Genomic DNA, 19577 nt, shown 5'->3' with positions numbered 1-19577 from the left:
TGCATTTTGATTTGGCACAAGTTTTACACTGGATGGCCTCCCTGACACAGACAGCTCCACATTACATGGAGAACAGTTGAGGGGTGGCCATGAATCAGGAACATTCCATACTGGAAACAAGCAAAGAGAGTTGTCTGGCCACCACCCAGACAACATCAGGAGTATTTAATGATTTACCAGTTGGTGAAGAAAGACAAAATGTCTGTCATGTGCAACAGGTGAACCGCATTTGTTTGCGCTTTTACACTGAGCACAAATGACTTTAGTAATCATTAGTTTTCCATAATATGACCTCTTCAATAATTATCTTATTAACAAATTTGTGACTGTTCAACGATTATTCAGGCATCAACAAGCTTCAAAAACAGTGGAAAAAAAAAACTCAGTGGTTCAAACAGAATTGAATTTTAATCCAATGTTTGTCCTTGAGGAAAAGTTGATAAGCAGGTGTCTGACTCACGTGCGGGCAGCACAGTGGCTTAGTGCTGTGCACTGTTACCTCACAGCGAGAAGGTCCCAGGATTGCTTCCAACCTGGTCCTATCTGTGTGGCGTTTGCATGTTCTCCTGCGCAGCGCAATGATTTATTTAAATCACAATCTTTGACAATTAAATAACTGCACATCGTGGCAGACAAATACACAAACATAGGAAACACTGCCACGTTTCATACCCTAACATAATCTATACTATGGAAGCATACAGTGAGTTTTAGCAATGTGTGAATGATGTAAAAAAAAAAAAAAAATATATATATATATATATTATATATATAAAAAATATGTGGGGGAAAAAAAAAAAATGTGGAGCCGCTCCTCTTTCCATGACAAAAACTCCTGTAACAGTGAAATGTGCCGTTCATTTTTAAACTGGACGCTGTCTTGATCCGGTATGTCATCTGACTAGCACAGGAATTGTGAAAAGACGTGGACATCAGCACTTTTCCGGCACATTAAGACGGACGTGCGGAGGAGTTCCGCGCGTTGCGGTGAAGCCGCTCGGCGCAAAGCAACGCCGTGATGAAGCCTCACGGGACATGTTCTGGCATGTCCAGCTCATGCACAATCACAATCGGATATTCACATGACTGGAAACCAACCGGAATCCGTCTGAAATCCACCTGAAAGCTGTCCTGAGAGACCAACACCGAGGTGGTTTTGTCCCGCGTAATGAACGGCTCCGTGGCGCATCCCTCCGCTTTTCTTTCCATGAAAAAAACTCCTGTAACGGTGGAATGTGCTGGAACAAGTGCTGATGTCCACAACTTCTGCCTTTTTGTGAAAGTCACACGAGGTCCCGGATCAACAAAGCCTTCACGTTGGAAATGATCTGGTTGTTTCAGCGGGGTGTCAGCCTGTCGATGGGGGCTGGGAGCGCGCCGCGCTCTCAGGAGTTGTGGGCCGTCCTTAAAGCGGCAGTAACACTCCGTAATCTGTTTAATCCCCATAAAATCGTGCCTGAAAGCCATATTAATTTTTCAAACAGTGTCCACCTGGAGGTCTCTCACAGTTTCTGGAAAAAAATTAATGCAGCAAAGCTCCAAATCGTTCAGACATTTATTCGCAATAAAAATCCGCTGAGAGGGTGGACCACACCTCACTCAAAGCCTGCTCACAGGCGAATGACGCAACTGACAGGCATGAAAAAACTCACGCATGCGCACGAGGGTTCAAGTTTGTCTGACGCAATCACACGTGATTCAAATCCATATGGTTTTTTAAAAAAATAATAAGGTCGGATACTTTTCTAATAGACCTCGTATTATTTTAAAAGATGTAACTGTACGGGAATCAGAAATGGATGGATTAAAAATTACTTACAAAATCGGAAACAGTTTGTTAAACTCAGGGACTGCTGTTCTTCATATCTGGACACTGTTTGTGGGTTTCCTCAGGGTTCTGTTTTGGGACCACAATTATTATGTACATTAATGATTTATGTAAAGTTTTGGATCTGTTTAAGGCAGTTCTGTTTGCAATTATTGTCAGATTTACATATTTGAATGATAAAGTTAAAGAGATGGTTTAATATTAACAAATTATCACTAAATCTGTCTCAAACTAAAATAATGTTATTTGGGAATTACAATAAAGACATACAAATTCAGTTAAATATACAAGGGGCAATCATAGAGCGTGTCAACGAAAATAAGTTCTTAGTTGCTATTATTGATTAATTAATTGAAAAGCTCATATTCAACATATTCAAAAGAAAGTGTCAAAGTATTGCAGTACTAAATAAGGTAAGGCATGTTCTTGATTGCAAAGCACTTCATACTCTACTGTTCATTGGTTGCTCCCTACTAGGCTTACTGTGCTGAAGTCTGGGGCAACAATTATGAAACTACACAGCAATCATTATTCACTCTTCAAAAAAGAGCATTAAGAATGATTCACAAAGTAGGTTATCGAGATCACAACAATTCATTGTTTATTAAATCTAAAATATTAAAACTTCACAATATGATTACATTTACGACTGTGCAATTAATGCATAAAGTGAAAAATAAGCAACTGCCCCACAGAATTCAAGAATTTTTCAAGGAGAGAGAGGGAAAATATAATTTAAGGGACTCGTATCATTTTAAAATTGCTGGCACTCGGACGACCAGGAAAGGCTTTTGTGTTTCTACTTGTGGCCCTAAAATATGGAATAATCTGGCAAAGGAACTCAAGCGATGTCCAAATGTCAATCAGTTAAACGCCAATATAAAGAACTGATGTTTTCTGAATACGTGAAAATTGTCTAAATTCAATTCATGTTTGAAGGGCTATATAGCTGTTGGTTAAAGTATGGACAATTAAGTTATTGATTTTGTATTTTGTTGTTGTTGGATTATGCGATGTGTGCTGTAATTGGTGTGGATATGATGAGGAATTTTGAGTTTATTGATTATTTTAAGATGTCTGTGTTTTGCTGTCCTGTTCACTTTGTTTTGTTTTGGTTTTGTTGTGATAAGTAAAAGTGTCTGAGGTAAAAGGGGCAGGTGTATATAAGCTTTGCTTCTACCTACACCCTTTCAGTTGCATGGGTTGACTGGCTGAGAAATCTGTTTTGTTTTATTTTGTTGCAAAGGTCCTTCCTTGAACTGAATAAACTTGAACTTGACTAATTTTAATACTGCCGGTGGGCCTTATTGTTCCATGAAGTGTCACAGTTCTTGCCCATGTTTCAAAAATAAATGTCATACCTATGCTTATTTCCTCTTCAAAATGCATTTTCTGACAAATGCAATTGCAACTGATACTGGAGTATCAGTTGCAACTGCATCTGGAAAATAAATTACATTTTTTTCAGATGCTGAAACACCAGACATACATTTTGAACAGAAATTCTTACTGATCTGGTACTGCCTTAATCTGTAATGGTGAGGTTGTCTGGTTAGGACAAGATAGACCATCTTTGTTCGCCAACTGTGGGCAGGAAGACTTTTAGATCAAGTAGACACCAAAAGATTATCTCCCAAGCTCTGTCACTATTTACATTCCTACATACTCAGGAAGAGTCAGACTGAGAGGACCTACTTCCTGACATTAGAAATACTCCAGAAACGTGCATTGTGAGTTGCGTTCCTCTTGGGAAGGCCGATTCCAACTCCACCCATTAAACAACCACAAATATGGTGGCGGTTGAGGAGAAATGAGGTAGGAAGACATGCCACTTGTCACTGCCATTAAACAAATAAACACAGTTCTTGCCCAAATTACAAATGAAATTTCAGTAAATTAAACTAAAGACTCCAATATAAACAGTCACATAACTGTGACATAGTGTTAGAAATACAAAATATGTACAGCGGTTGGCTCCACACTCGTTGGTAAAAGCAGATGGAGGCAGAATCCAAAAAACACTGCATCTCCCGAACATGAACCTTCGAGCTTTCTCTCACACAATCAAAGCATGTGCAACTGTATGTCTGTAAAGTTAAAAAGTTCCAGAATCACAGTGACCTCTCCACCACTTCCTGTTGCACACATTGTGCATCATCACATGCAATAGCAGTACAGGGGCTGTGCCACTTCCTGAACAGACAACCAAACCACACTTCCAACATCTTTTCAAATTGCACACATCGGTAAGAAATTGCTCAGTGCAAATACAACACGTTATTTCTTACTGAGCACAGCAGGTGCACCAAGAAACAGCTCCTACTTTTTATTGGTGCACACACACACACACACACACACACACACACACACACACACATCCTTTTTGTTCATTCTTGTTTTATCAAGTCCTTCCATATAAATTATCCATCCATCCATTTTCTGAACTCAGTTTTTCCAGTCAGGGGTCCAGGGAGTCCTTGGGGGAAGCCTTTCCCAGTGGTTACTGGTCAAATGTCACTTAAATCAGATTATTTATTTTTTACTCATATGTGACCTTTCTCATAACAGCTTGAAAAGTGCAAGTCACAAGTTTTATCAATTTTTCCATCTCTTCCTCTGTCCAGCAGAAAAAAAAAATGTTGCCATTGTGGTGGCATGGTGGCTTAGTGGTCAGCACTGTTGCCTCACAGCAAGACGGTTGTGGGATTGCTTCCCCCTGGTCCTTTCTGTGTGGAGTGTGCATGTTCTCTCCGTGTTCGCGTGGGTTGCCTCCAGGTGCTCTGGCTTACTCCCACTTTCAGAGACCAGAAATGGAAATTTTAAACCCACAGAAGGTGTGTGTGCACACGTGTGATTGTGTTTGTCTGTCTGTGGTCCTGTGTTTGTCTATATGTGACATCCTGTCCATGGTTTGCCCTGTTTATCATTGTGTTTGTCTGTCTGTGGTCCTGTGTTTGTCTATATGTGACATCCTGTCCATGGTTTGCCCTGTTTATCACCCTATGATTGCTGGGATAGGCTACAGCACTCCCTCCACCCCTTAATTGGAGTAAGCAGGTATAGAAAATGAAACAACAAATGCTTCCATTGCAGTTTTGGGAAATGTAGCTTTTTCAAATTGCTTCAAAAACCACTTGCTTCCACTGAGTGCATTTTCAATTTGCTACTTCAAATTGTGTAATTTGGAGAGTAAAGCCCTCTGACACCTGCATGACTTTGATCCACAACACTTACACGCACTCTGCCGTGCATGAGAGTAAACTCGTCTCAAACCGTAAACTGTGCCCAGATTCATGCAAGTGCGCAAAGAAAATTTTTAAATGTTCAAAATTTCCATCATACATTAATGACCTGAACATTACGCAAACAAGTCAAAAACACTTCATGTGAGTGATTACATCAGTGCACCACATCAGAGCGCAGCTCGTTTGAACGATTATAACGAGATGTTAAATCAATCATAAACATACTTTTACAGCTGCTCACAAGAAGGGATGAACATGCAACTGTTTTACCAAGCCATTAGAACATAAACATGACAAATAATTACCTTTATAGATGGCTCCAAATACGTTCTCCACCTCATTAAGTGTGCACGCGCAAGAAAAGCAGCAGCTGGAGCGCTCCACTGTGATTCCAGAAGCGATTAGAGCCATTTTCAACATCCAAATTACACAGAAAATGATTAATCCACTACAAAATAATTATTTTATATACGCAGCGTCCAGCGCACAAGGCGTGGCAGCCATTGGAACAAAGCATGGCGTCCAGTTGGGAACATGGTGGGTGGGATCGTCACGACGATGTGCATGCAAGCGCGAGGATTAAAGTCATGCAAGTGTCAGGGGACCTTGATGGAAACCTGCCTACTGTTTAATTTCTCTCTTCATTTTCTTTGATGCTCCCTATTTCTTTCTTTGTTCTTCCACTGAGTACATATGCCAGGCCAGGATGTGATGCTTGTAAGGCTTCCACACAAAATGAAGAAGACAGGAGCATGTGCATAACCAGTTAAGGAGCTAATCAATGTAGCAGCAGACATCTAGAACGTTTAAAAGAGGCAAACTAAGTACATGAAGTCTTTTAATCTGATCCATTTTGTCCTTTCAGATGGATTCATCATTACAGCCTGCAGAAACCTCGTATCCAGATGGAGACATTCTTGTTTTGGAAGACACTGTTTGGAAATACTTTAATTCATTACAATGGAAATTGGGTTGAATAAACAGCATTATAAAGAAGTCCCTCTGTGTTAAAATACGGTGCTTAAGGGGCCTTTGTAGCCTGAGCTGAAGAAAGCCACTGCTTTGTGCCACCACCAACAACAAGAAAAATAAATTATTTTAAAGCTGAAAGTCCTTTCTGCAATTATTTTAACAGCATCACAGCGCTCCATGTATTCATGATCAGCATTCACCGCAGCCATCTGTCATCTCTTCAGCTTTCTGCTTGCAACAAAAAATAAATCCAATTAAGGATCCACCAAAAAAAGTTTGTCAAATGACACTGTTAACAACAACAACAACAACAAGTCATTAATTAATAGGCTGAGGTTACAGAGGCAGGGCTATGAGACAAATCCAGAGTTTTTAGATTTTCCCACTCTGGGACCTGTTTTCACAAAGTATTGTTTTCGGCTATCAACAAGACAAGTTGTGGGGGAGCTGTCTAATTTTTATTATTTATTTTTGTCCTCAGCTGAGAATGTGATTGATGCATGCAGCACAGTGAGGGAGAAGGTGCATGTCACGCAATCACATTACTGGAACCCTTCATTTGAGTAAATTCAACATCTTTTGTTGATTCGTCGTGAAAAATGACAGCAGATTTTTATCCTTAACCCTCTGGGGCCAACGCCGTTGTATACGACGGCTAAGACCAAGCTTTACGAAATTATAAATAACTTTTGAATGATATGAGATAGAAACGTACTTTTTTCTGAAAAGTTAACTCCGGACTTTCGAGCCAGCCATCGACCATCTTTGTACTCCTCATAGAAGCTGTGTGATGACGTGCACAATGTGAGTGTCCAATTGGAATTGGTTCACCGTCACATAGTTTTCCAAGATCCAATCATAGGGCAGATTTACCTCATGTGAAAAGCCAAAGATCGTTTTCAGGAGTGATATGTTACTAGTTGGCCCGTTTGAATAGCCCCCTGGGTGCTCCAATGAGTACATACTATTAGTACATACTCAGTGTGCCCTGCGCCATTACGCACAGCGATCAGTGAAAGCAGGAGCACACGGAGAGCCTCTGATGACAATCTCACATGCTCAAACAAAGAGTGTGTAACTATCAGGATTGCTCCACTAACTCTGTTGCTTTCTCTGCGTAAAGCACTGTTTACCATATCAATGGACAACAAAAGGCATAGACCATTTTGTATATATTGTTCAAAATGTGCATTGGAGTTTGTTGTTTGAACCTTTTTGTTGTACAGCCTTTCACACAAGACCTCAAATTACCTTTATAAAGTGTCAAAACAGTTGTTTATTATAGTTTGCTGTGTGTGGAAAATTATTTTTCGCTTTATTTTTTCCTTGCCTATTTTTGATTGTAAACCTTTATTACACTTATAAAACACAACAAAAACATATATATTCTGAAAGCACAGGTTGTCCTTAAAAAAAAGAGACATAAAACTTGATTGTGGGATGCAGGGAGAGCTGTTAACGGCAATAATAAAACATTTATGCCAGGCGAGTGAACTGTCCAAAAAATGCCCTCGGACCCCAGAGGGTTAATTTAATTATGCCACATAGCGAGTTCTGCAACTATTCCACACATGCACATCATGGTGGTGATGTTCAAATGTATAGAGCGGCCCTAATCTAGGCTCCTTGGTTATTGAGGCAAAGAAAATGTGTTTTAAGTACCATGTTTTCCTTAACCTTTGACCTATCACCAAACCACTTCAAAATCGTATCACTGCTCCATGTCAATCCAAGTAATATTCCCACCAAATTCGAAGGAAATCTGTCCAGCCATTTTTAGTTATCCTGTCTACAGACACACAACAGTGAAAACAATACCCTGATATTGTCACTTTTCCGATGTGTAGGGTAATAAATTACATGAGGCACAATACCTAAAGTAAATAAAGATGGTGTGTTGACACATTAAAGCTGTGACCGCAGTGACATCACCACTATTTGTTTACAATACAAAAACCTGAAAACTTATGAGACAAAGTGTACTGTTGGATCCACCAAGAGCAAGACATGAAAAACGGGTCATCAGGGCTCCGTCTGACCGTGACCTGTCTGCTTTATTCAGGATTATTGGGGGGGTGATACCGTTGATAGAAAGGGAAGACATAACTTTGACATGCAATATTTTTTTAATGGACAATATGTAATTTAATGTTCACTTTATGTATTATGTGATATGTTACTTAACTATTCAATTTATTTGCAGTTCTAACCTATATTCATGGATCGTATTTTCAAACTAATTTTTGGGGGGGCAGTTTGACACTGACCTCTTGCTGAGGACAGGTTAAAGTGCACTTATCTTGACAGTATAAAGTCTTTATTTGAACTAATTCTAATGAAATCATTTAGAAATACGTGAAATTAATTTCATGAGGACACAGGTAACAGATTTAACTTTATTTATTTTGAATGCAAAGAAGACTTCCTGATGTAGGACATGTTTTTTCCATTATCACAAGAATCAGTCTGTATAATAATAATTAGGGATGTTCCATCAGGATTTATGCTGCCGATTCTGATACAGATCAGCCTTGAGTGCCAATCACCGATACCAATTACCGATATCGATCACATTGATGACCGGTAAATTTTTCGATTTAGTTATGAATGCTACTGGGCTGGCTACATAAAATCACTTTAATTTAGACAAAAACACATTTTTACTTGATTCTTCAAAGAAAACGTACAAAAACCTTGCAGGAAAAATGCGGCAACTATTCAGTCAAAAGAACAACTGAAAAACACCTAAATTTAGCTGCTATCAGTAACACAATCTTTAACAGATTGAAAACATGAAGGCTCTCAAAAGTGCAGAAAGATAAATAAATAAAAGGCAATGTATCTCACACATCCCATCCCAATCAAACATACATACACATACATACATATCAGCATTTTATGCAAGTGTGCCCCCCGACACGTGGTATGCGAACCACATGTATGCCACATGTGTTTTTTTTGAGGGGGGGGGGAGCAACACACATGCGCACGTGTGATACACATGCAGGCCACATGTGTGGCTTCTTCTGCAAAGCCACACTCATGGGGGCACGTAGACAAATTTCACATCCAGCTCGAAAGTGATCGTCTGCTGACTGTTTTCATGCTGACAGTGCGATTGGGCACACATTTCTAAGTGCCAAGCGAGCGGTGTTAGATGTTCATGTGTGTCACCTGGAACTTGGCCAACACCTGCCGCTAAAGGGATCGAATGGGCTCTCACAGGGTACACTGTGTCTTTCAGCTGCTGGTGTGCACAAATAGTTGTAGCGACAGCTGTACGCAGCATTAGAGGCAGATCTGATGGGATGGAAAAATCACCTTAAGAAGCCAGGGGTTCAGGGACTGCTTTGGCTTCGACCCTGCTGAAGCCTTTGCTTTATGGGCTTATAAAGGGACTTCTTTTGTCTATTTTTTAACGTCAAAATGTAGAGTAATCAGAAATTAATCTTGAAGTTAAAAAAAAAACATTTGTAAGGACTTTCTATAGTAAACTGCTGTGTATAAATTAGCTCCTGTGCAGTGACACACATTTCTACACTCTTCCATGTTTTGGTCTGATGCCTCTTTCTTTTGGCTTTAAAGGCTGTAAAAAAAGATTAAAAAAACAACTGTTTCAGAGAGATATGAATGTAAAATGTTACTTTGGTCCCGGCCTCCCCTATAATACTCTCGCCTGGAGCGCTGCTACGTGGCTGTGCTCAGACTGGAGTGCTGAGACTCACTGGGATAAGTTCTCCCCAGTGGAAAAGAGGGTGTCTCATTTTGGGAAAAACAACTTTGGTTGGTTGTAGTTTGTTTTACAATGTTTGGAAAGAGGTGTCATCTGATTTAAAATGGCGAGTCACTTTGAAGTTATTGATTGTGGAATGAGCCATCTTTCCACCTCGGCAGAGAGCCACAGCAAATCCTACAAGACACACGGATACGGAGCAGAGGATATTATCGTCATTATTATTATTTTCACGAGGGACGCTAACCTTAGTTTAGGAACCAGAGAAGCGGGAGATATTAAGATTCCAGTCCCTGGCAGAGATCTGTGTCGTTAGCTGCTCCACAAAAACAAAAGGCTTGTTAATGACAAAGGAATAAAAACTGTCTGTGTGAAGCAGGGGACGATTCTCACAGAAAAAGAGTCCCGTTTAGAGACTTTAATCAGCAGAAAAGGCAGAAATGGCTTTGGTACAGGATGATGAATAAATTGTGGATGCGCTGCTTCTACATCAGAACCAGAGGCTCCACAATCAACATATAGAAATGATTATTTTCCCGTTACACACCCTAAAAAACAATGTAAAGGCCCAAATGCAGTGTATTTTTTATTATAACAGAGTAACGGACTGTTGCGCTGTTGTAATGCTGGTGAGAACCCTGAAATGTCTGATTAAATTAGTTGTATTAATACATGTTTGATGGGGCAAACCAAGGACGATCTGTTGAACTGGCACAAATATGCAATAGAGAAACACTATGGCTTTTGGAAATGGTGTAATTACATAGTTTGGCCAGCAGAGGGCACACTGACAGCATTGTATATAATGCTGTCAAGAATGGCTGGGAGGCAAAGCAATTAGCTGCCATTAGTTTTCATCAAAGTGGGTGTTTGAGAACAGCAAAAGCAGTCGCTGTGCTGCCATCTAGCTAGGCACGGCCACAATAAATAAAAGTCTATTTTATTCAATTGCTGACCAATGTAACATGGCAACTGCCAATCTGACTGACACATGGCTGGCTGTATTTATAGTTATTTTGAATAAAGTTCATGCACACTGTCAAATGTCGTCTCAATTACATTTGTTTTTCAAAGGGTTTGATAAAATGTTCAGAATCACTGCCATTTTTATGTAAATATCAGCATCAATATCGGTAGGGGTATACACAACGCCACAATACAATACATTCACTGTTCATACTAACTGTGTAGAAAGTAATCTGTGGTGAATGTTTTAACTTTAAATAAAAATTATTCTGAGGCATAGCCTAAATTGTAATCCTTGATGGATGCAGGTATTAATTTCAAAATGAGCAAATATTTGAACAACAATAAAGTTTATCAGTTTGAACATTAAATATCTTGTCTTTGTGGTGTATTCAATTGAATATAGGTTGAAGAGGATTTGCAAATTATTGTAGTTTGTTTTTATTTACATTTTACACAACATCCCAACTTCATTGGAATTGGGGTTGTACATGATCACATATATTTTTGAAGTTTACAATTTATATTTGCATTCTAAGTTATGAAAATGGTTTGTTAAAACAATTTCTGGTTTTCACAGTAAAAAAAAAAAAAAAACTAACTTTTTTTCTGATTTGAATTTTATGTTTTGGGGTGAATATTGGGTCAATGTTTTAATGCAGTCTGTCAGAATGAAAGTGAGGTTGTGCTGAAAAAAAATGACACCAAACAAGGCCAGGTAAACAGTTTTGTAAGGTAAATTATGAAGGTAAAACCAAAAGTAGTCAAATATGCCCCAAAATAACCAAGACTCCAGAGGGTTAAAAAACAATACGATTTGGTAAAGACTTATCAAATTCAAATTATCGCAATTCATAATGCATCATTACACCCTTATATGTTGGTACCGTATTTTTTTTTTCCCTCACTAATATCGGTATCGGTCCTCAAAAATCTATATCGGTCGGGCACTAGTAGCTAGAACACTTTTCCTGTCAGGCTGATGCGGGTCGTTTGAAAAGAACTACACTTCCATTATTTGCGCAGGCAGCACGACCCAAAAATCACATGTAGCGGCTTGTGCTATGTGAGGGCTGAGCTTTAGAAGTTGTAACGCAGCCGGTGGAGCACACAGCTGGCTGGTGGTGAACACCTCCACGTACCACACCCAACCTCACCTACACCACTGCACAACCAACTAACTGGCTAACAGCTAACGCTAGCTGGATAAGGTTCGTGAGTGAGTGGCAAACCTTTGTACGGTCTGCGCCATGTCTAAGCAGTAAGGTCACGATGTGAAAGTGATGACTTACAGGATTCCGGAGCAGGAGGTGCAGACGAAGGAGCCCACGGTCATGTTGGCGTAGGTCGGGCCGCGCTGGTCGCAGTCAAAACACTTTCTGTTAGGAGACAAACTGGTCATTTCTCTCAGCAGCTTCAGGTGTTTCTCTTCTTGCTTTCGTTTCGCGCTTGCCGCCATGGTAAAAGAATTCGCTGCAGGGTTAAATAAACCTAGAGGATATGAAACTGGACGGTCCACCACAACCAAAACAAAGGATTCTTTTTAAACACTTTCAACCCGGTTCTGAGCACAGGAAGAGAACGGAGAGATGGATCTATCTGCTCCAACAAGAGTCCAAGGCGTTTTCAAATAGTACAAGAGCGAAAACTTAATTAATTTCCTTTTTCGCGTAAATCACGTTCTCTGGGCTGAACCTTTTATGAAGGTGAAGGTCATTTTTTTTTCTCTTTGTGAAACATAAATTTCAGTCATATGTCATGTTATCATCCGTAAAGCGTAAGAATAATGCTGTTGGTAGTCGTTCGTGCGCTTACACTAGATTACGTTGGCTGGTTGAACGTGATGTATCACGTCTCATATCAAATATCTTTGGCTGCAGTCATGACGGGCTTTCTTTAATGGATTGGCGCCACCGCGCGACTTGTATTTGTCATAATAACGTTCTTCGTATTTGCAATGTAACGGTCATGTTCATTCTAACGGTATTTAATTCATTTCAGAAACAGTGTGGAGAAAAACGTGCAATAAATAATGTAAGTGTAAAAAAATGAGGCTATATTTAAGACTATTAAAAGAAAATTAAATATTATGAAATTTCTTTTTTAAAGCACTATGCTGTGCAGGGGTTTTAGGCATCCTAGAATCCTGATGCAAATGTAGAATATATAAATTGTCTGTCTTGCATCTTAAGCCACTGATTATTTTAACAATACAAAATTATGCAAATCTAGAATGAGTATTTTTTTTTCTAGTAAACCACAATGGAAATTAGTGTTGATTGTATTATCCGTGGATTTTTTTAAAAGATAAGATCAACTTTATTGATCCCACAACGGGGAAAATCACTTGTTGCAGCAGCCAAAGTCGTACAGTAATAAAGAAAAAAATTACATTAAAGAAAGGTGACTAAAATACAACCCCATTTCCAATGAAGTTGGGATGTTGTGTAAAATGTAAGTAAAAACAGAATACAATGATTTTTAAATCCTCTTCAATCTATATTCAATTGAATACACCACAAAGACAAGATATTTAATGTTCAAACTGATAGACTTTATTGTTTTTGTGCAAATATTTGCTCATTTTGAAATGGATGCCTGCAACAAGTTTCAAAAAGCTGGGACAGTGGTATGTTTACCACTGTGTTACATCACCTTTCCTTCTAACAACACTCAATAAGTGTTTGGGAACTGAGGACACTAATTGTTGAAGCTTTGTAGGTGGAATTCTTTCCCATTCTTGCTTGATGTACAACTTCAGTTGTTCAACAGTCCGGGGTCTCCATTGTCGTATTTTGTGCTTCATAATGTGCCACGCATTTTCAGTGGGCAACAGGTCTGGACTGCAGGCAGGCCAGTCTAGTACCCGCACTCTTTTACTACGAAGCCACGCTGTTGTAACATGTGCAGAATGTGGCTTGGCATTGTCTTGCTGAAATAAACAGGGATGTCTTTGAAAAAGACGTTGCTTGGATGGCAGCATGTGTTACCTCCAACCACCTCTACTGGTGGTTGGCTCTCACTGCGGTATTGTATCACTTCCTGTTCCGGAGCACAGCGGTGTTTTTCTGTATCTGTTAGCTGTTTAATCTGCGCAGTTAGATTGATCTAGTTATCTAGATTACGATTTGTTTCCCAGTGTAATCTTTACGTGCCTTAACTAAAGCACTCCTTCTGCTGAATCACCTCTAAATTATTTACACATTATTCACTTTGCGTGTTTTTAGGAATCCGCTAGCTTAGCGTAGCTACTAGCTCTTAGCCGATTTAGCATGGCGGCTTCTCCTGTCTCTCCCGCACTTTTCTGCTCTGGGTGTAAAATGTTTAGTTATTCCTCGGCCTCCTTTAGCAGTAACGGTACTTGTAATAAGTGTAGCTTATTCGTAGCTTTGGAGGCCAGGCTGGGCGAATTGGAGACTCGGCTCCGCACCGTGGAAAATTCTACAGCTAGCCAGGCCCCTGTAGTCGGTTCAGACCAAGGTAGCTTAGCCGCCGTTAGTTCCCCCCTGGCAGATCCCGAGCAGCCGGGAAAGCAGGCCGACTGGGTGACTGTGAGGAGGAAGCGTAGCCCTAAACAGAAGCCCCGTGTACACCGCCAACCCGTTCACATCTCTAACCGTTTTTCCCCACTCGACGACACACCCGCCGAGGATCAAACTCTGGTTATTGGCGACTCTGTTTTGAGAAATGTGAAGTTAGCGACACCAGCAACCATAGTCAATTGTCTTCCGGGGGCCAGAGCAGGCGACATTGAAGGAAATTTGAAACTGCTGGCTAAGGCTAAGCGTAAATTTGGTAAGATTGTAATTCACGTCGGCAGTAATGACACCCGGTTACGCCAATCGGAGGTCACTAAAATTAACATTAAATCGGTGTGTAACTTTGCAAAAACAATGTCGGACTCTGTAGTTTTCTCTGGGCCCCTCCCCAATCTGACCGGGAGTGACATGTTTAGCCGCATGTTCTCCTTGAATTGCTGGCTGTCTGAGTGGTGTCCAAAAAATGAGGTGGGCTTCATAGATAATTGGCAAAGCTTCTGGGGAAAACCTGGTCTTGTTAGGAGAGACGGCATCCATCCCACTTTGGATGGAGCAGCTCTCATTTCTAGAAATCTGGCCAATTTTCTTAAATCCTCCAAACCGTGACTATCCAGGGTTGGGACCAGGAAGCAGAGTTGTAGTCTTACACACCTCTCTGCAGCTTCTCTCCCCCTGCCATCCCCTCATTACCCCATCCCCGTAGAGACGGTGCCTGCTCCCAGACTACCAATAACCAGCAAAAATCTATTTAAGCATAAAAATTCAAAAAGAAAAAATAATATAGCACCTTCAACTGCACCACAGACTAAAACAGTTAAATGTGGTCTGTTAAACATTAGGTCTCTCTCTTCTAAGTCCCTGTTAGTAAATGATATAATAATTGATCAACATATTGATTTATTCTGCCTTACAGAAACCTGGTTACAGCAGGATGAATATGTTAGTTTAAATGAGTCAACACCCCCGAGTCACACTAACTGTCAGAATGCTCGTAGCACGGGCCGGGGCGGAGGATTAGCAGCAATCTTCCATTCCAGCTTATTAATTAATCAAAAACCCAGACAGAGCTTTAATTCATTTGAAAGCTTGACTCTTAGTCTTGTCCATCCAAATTGGAAGTCCCAAAAACCAGTTTTATTTGTTATTATCTATCGTCCACCTGGTCATTACTGTGAGTTTCTCTGTGAATTTTCAGACCTTTTGTCTGACTTAGTGCTTAGCTCAGATAAGATAATTATAGTGGGCGATTTTAACATCCACACAGATGCTGAGAATGACAGCCTCAACACTGCATTTAATCTATTATTAGACTCTATTGGCTTTGCTCAAAAAGTAAATGAGTCCACCCACCACTTTAATCATATCTTAGATCTTGTTCTGACTTATGGTATGGAAATAGAAGACTTAACAGTATTCCCTGAAAACTCCCTTCTGTCTGATCATTTCTTAATAACATTTACATTTACTCTGATGGACTACCTTAAAGCAGATAACCCGTAAGTTGGAGAGGAAATGGCGTCTCACTAATTTAGAAGATCTTCACTTAGCCTGGAAAAAGAGTCTGTTGCTCTATAAAAAAAGCCCTCCGTAAAGCTAGGACATCTTTCTACTCATCACTAATTGAAGAAAATAAGAACAACCCCAGGTTTCTTTTCAGCACTGTAGCCAGGCTGACAAAGAGTCAGAGCTCTATTGAGCTGAGTATTCCATTAACTTTAACTAGTAATGACTTCATGACTTTCTTTGCTAACAAAATTTTAACTATTAGAGAAAAAATTACTCATAACCATCCCAAAGACGTATCGTTATCTTTGGCTGCTTTCAGTGATGCCGGTATTTGGTTAGACTCTTTCTCTCCGATTGTTCTGTCTGAGTTATTTTCATTAGTTACTTCATCCAAACCATCAACATGTTTATTAGACCCCATTCCTACCAGGCTGCTCAAGGAAGCCCTACCATTATTTAATGCTTCGATCTTAAATATGATCAATCTATCTTTGTTAGTTGGCTATGTACCACAGGCTTTTAAGGTGGCAGTAATTAAACCATTACTTAAAAAGCCATCACTTGACCCAGCTATCTTAGCTAATTATAGGCCAATCTCCAACCTTCCTTTTCTCTCAAAAATTCTTGAAAGGTTAGTTGTAAAACAGCTAACTGATCATCTGCAGAGGAATGGTCTATTTGAAGAGTTTCAGTCAGGTTTTAGAATTCATCATAGTACAGAAACAGCATTAGTGAAGGTTACAAATGATCTTCTTATGGCCTCGGACAGTGGACTCATCTCTGTGCTTGTTCTGTTAGACCTCAGTGCTGCTTTTGATACTGTTGACCATAACATTTTATTACAGAGATTAGAGCATGCCATAGGTATTAAAGGCACTGCGCTGCGGTGGTTTGAATCATATTTGTCTAATAGATTACAATTTGTTCATGTAAATGGGGAATCTTCTTCACAGACTAAAGTTAAATATGGAGTTCCACAAGGTTCTGTGCTAGGACCAATTTTATTCACTTTATACATGCTTCCCTTAGGCAGTATTATTAGACGGTATTGCTTAAATTTTCATTGTTACGCAGATGATACCCAGCTTTATCTATCCATGAAGCCAGAGGACACACACCAATTAGCTAAACTTCAGGATTGTCTTACAGACATAAAGACATGGATGACCTCTAATTTCCTGCTTTTAAACTCAGATAAAACTGAAGTTATTGTACTTGGCCCCACAAATCTTAGAAACATGGTGTCTAACCAGATCCTTACTCTGGATGGCATTACCCTGACCTCTAGTAATACTGTGAGAAATCTTGGAGTCATTTTTGATCAGGATATGTCATTCAAAGCGCATATTAAACAAATATGTAGGACTGCTTTTTTGCATTTACGCAATATCTCTAAAATCAGAAAGGTCTTGTCTCAGAGTGATGCTGAAAAACTAATTCATGAATTTATTTCCTCTAGGCTGGACTATTGTAATTCATTATTATCAGGTTGTCCTAAAAGTTCCCTAAAAAGCCTTCAGTTAATTCAAAATGCTGCAGCTAGAGTACTGACGGGGACTAGAAGGAGAGAGCATATCTCACCCATATTGGCCTCTCTTCATTGGCTTCCTGTTAATTCTAGAATAGAATTTAAAATTCTTCTTCTTACTTATAAGGTTTTGAATAATCAGGTCCCATCTTATCTTAGGGACCTCGTAGTACCATATCACCCCAATAGAGTGCTTCGCTCTCAGACTGCAGGCTTACTTGTAGTTTCTAGGGTTTGTAAGAGTAGAATGGGAGGCAGAGCCTTCAGCTTTCAGGCTCCTCTCCTGTGGAACCAGCTCCCAATTCAGATCAGGGAGACAGACACCCTCTCTACTTTTAAGATTAGGCTTAAAACTTTCCTTTTTGCTAAAGCTTATAGTTAGGGCTGGATCAGGTGACCCTGAACCATCCCTTAGTTATGCTGCTATAGACGTAGACTGCTGGGGGGTTCCCATGATGCACTGTTTCTTTCTCTTTTTGCTCTGTATGCACCACTCTGCATTTAATCATTAGTGATCGATCTCTGCTCCCCTCCACAGCATGTCTTTTTCCTGGTTCTCTCCCTCAGCCCCAACCAGTCCCAGCAGAAGACTGCCCCTCCCTGAGCCTGGTTCTGCTGGAGGTTTCTTCCTGTTAAAAGGGAGTTTTTCCTTCCCACTGTAGCCAAGTGCTTGCTCACAGGGGGTCGTTTTGACCGTTGGGGTTTTACATAATTATTGTATGGCCTTGCCTTACAATATAAAGCGCCTTGGGGCAACTGTTTGTTGTGATTTGGCGCTATATAAAAAAATTGATTGATTGATTGTTACTCTAAAACCTGGATGTACCTTTCAGCATTGATGGTGCCATCACAGATGTGTAAGTTTCTCATGCCATGGGCACTAACACATCCCCATACCATCACAGATGCTGGCTTTTGAACTTTGCGCTGGTAACAATCTGGATGGTGTTTTTCCTCTTTTCTCCGGAGGACATGCGTCCATGATTTCCAAAAACAATTTGAAATGTGGACTCATCAGACCACAGCACACTTTTCCACTTTGTGTCTGTCCATTTCAAATGAGCTCGGGCCCAGAGAAGTCAGCGGTGTTTCTGGGTGTTGTTGATGTATAGCTTTCGCTTTGCATGGTAGAGTTTTGACTTGCACTTGTAGATGTAGCGACGAACTGTGTTAACTGGCAATGGTTTTCTGAAGTGTTCCTGAGCCCACGCGGTAAGATCCTTTACACAATGATGTTGGTTTTTAATGCAGTGCCGCCTGAGGGATCGAAGGTCACGGGTATTCAATGTTGGTTTTCGGCTTTGCCGCTTATGTGTCGAAAGTGGTACAGTATTATGCAGTAATCAGGATTTTCCTGATTTTTGAAGGCAAGAGGAAATGGAATTGTTTTACACACACACACACACACACAAATAAATTGGAAAAGAATCATATGTATTCAAGTGTAATCATCAGTAATCCTATATGAAATGGTTTTTCGAAACATATAAGATAGGTAATAGTGAGAACTGCAATTACATAGGCATTTTAGCTAAGATTAAAAATCATTAATGGGAGACAGGCCTTTCAAAATAAAGCTGCTGACTCTCCTTTTCCGCTTGTGCTCTCAGACGGTTGTTGGCAATCTGTGCAAGAACCTTGGCTGTGGTAGACAGCAAGGAGGTTCCGTGAATGTTTATGCAATCAGACTAATCCCTTTTCCGCTTGGATGGTGACAATCATTTAGTCTTTCAGGTCAGCAGGCATTTCTTCTCAAGTCCAAAATTTGATCAGTTGGTGCAGTTAGTGTTGGAAAAAACAGACTTGCTTTAAAGATGTCAATGAGAATGTTGTTTTCACTGGGTGCTTTGTTGTTTTTATTGCCTATATAGGTGAGGAGTTTCTTTGAGCTGGGGTTGGAGTGAGTTCTTCAAAGAAGTCTTGTCTTGGTAGATGGCTGAGCACTTCCTCCTTCTAGACGAATGGGTTTGTGTTAAAGAGGTCTTCCAAGTGTTATTCATTTGTTTCATTAAGTACCAATGTCATCTTTGGTGTTAGCAGGCTCAGACCATCCTTGCTTCGAAGAGGTGCTTGTCCTTGGATGGGCTGTAGCTGGCTTTGGTGGCATCAGACGCAGTTTTTAGTATGGCTGAGCCAGGCATTCGCCTGGGGAACATTTTTTCATGACACATATGGGGATCGGCACAACAAGCACTTAAAAAAAAAAAATCATACTGCATTGCAAAGCGGTTATCATATCACTGTGTGAGAAACTGGCAAA

The 19577-nt window shown here is 40.1% G+C and overlaps 1 protein-coding gene and 1 long non-coding RNA gene across 4 annotated transcripts in view; one reads left to right on the top strand and one right to left on the bottom strand.

The window, feature by feature from the left end:
- agfg1a (ArfGAP with FG repeats 1a) overlaps window positions 1-12341 on the bottom strand; it is an 83054-nt gene extending 70713 nt beyond the window's left edge. Inside the window, exon 1 of one of the 3 annotated variants that reach the window (XM_034168139.1) lies at window positions 12037-12341. In XM_034168139.1, the coding sequence (XP_034024030.1) occupies window positions 12037-12203 (167 nt within the window). In that variant the 5' untranslated portion in view covers window positions 12204-12341. The remainder of the gene's footprint in view (window positions 1-12036) is intronic. The other 2 variants (XM_034168140.1, XM_034168141.1) reach the window with 2 other exon arrangements.
- Window positions 1474-19577, top strand: part of LOC117508393 — a 23791-nt gene continuing 5687 nt past the window's right edge. The window contains exons 1-2 of the long non-coding RNA XR_004560077.1: window positions 1474-1483; window positions 3777-3789. This is a non-coding gene — a long non-coding RNA (uncharacterized LOC117508393). The remainder of the gene's footprint in view (window positions 1484-3776; window positions 3790-19577) is intronic.

This window comes from Thalassophryne amazonica, chromosome 4 (assembly GCF_902500255.1).
Source record: "Thalassophryne amazonica chromosome 4, fThaAma1.1, whole genome shotgun sequence".
In the NCBI taxonomy this organism is placed as follows: domain Eukaryota; kingdom Metazoa; phylum Chordata; class Actinopteri; order Batrachoidiformes; family Batrachoididae; genus Thalassophryne; species Thalassophryne amazonica.
The sequence above is the reverse complement of the archived record's forward strand: the minus strand, read 5'-3'. Positions and strand labels throughout refer to the sequence as shown.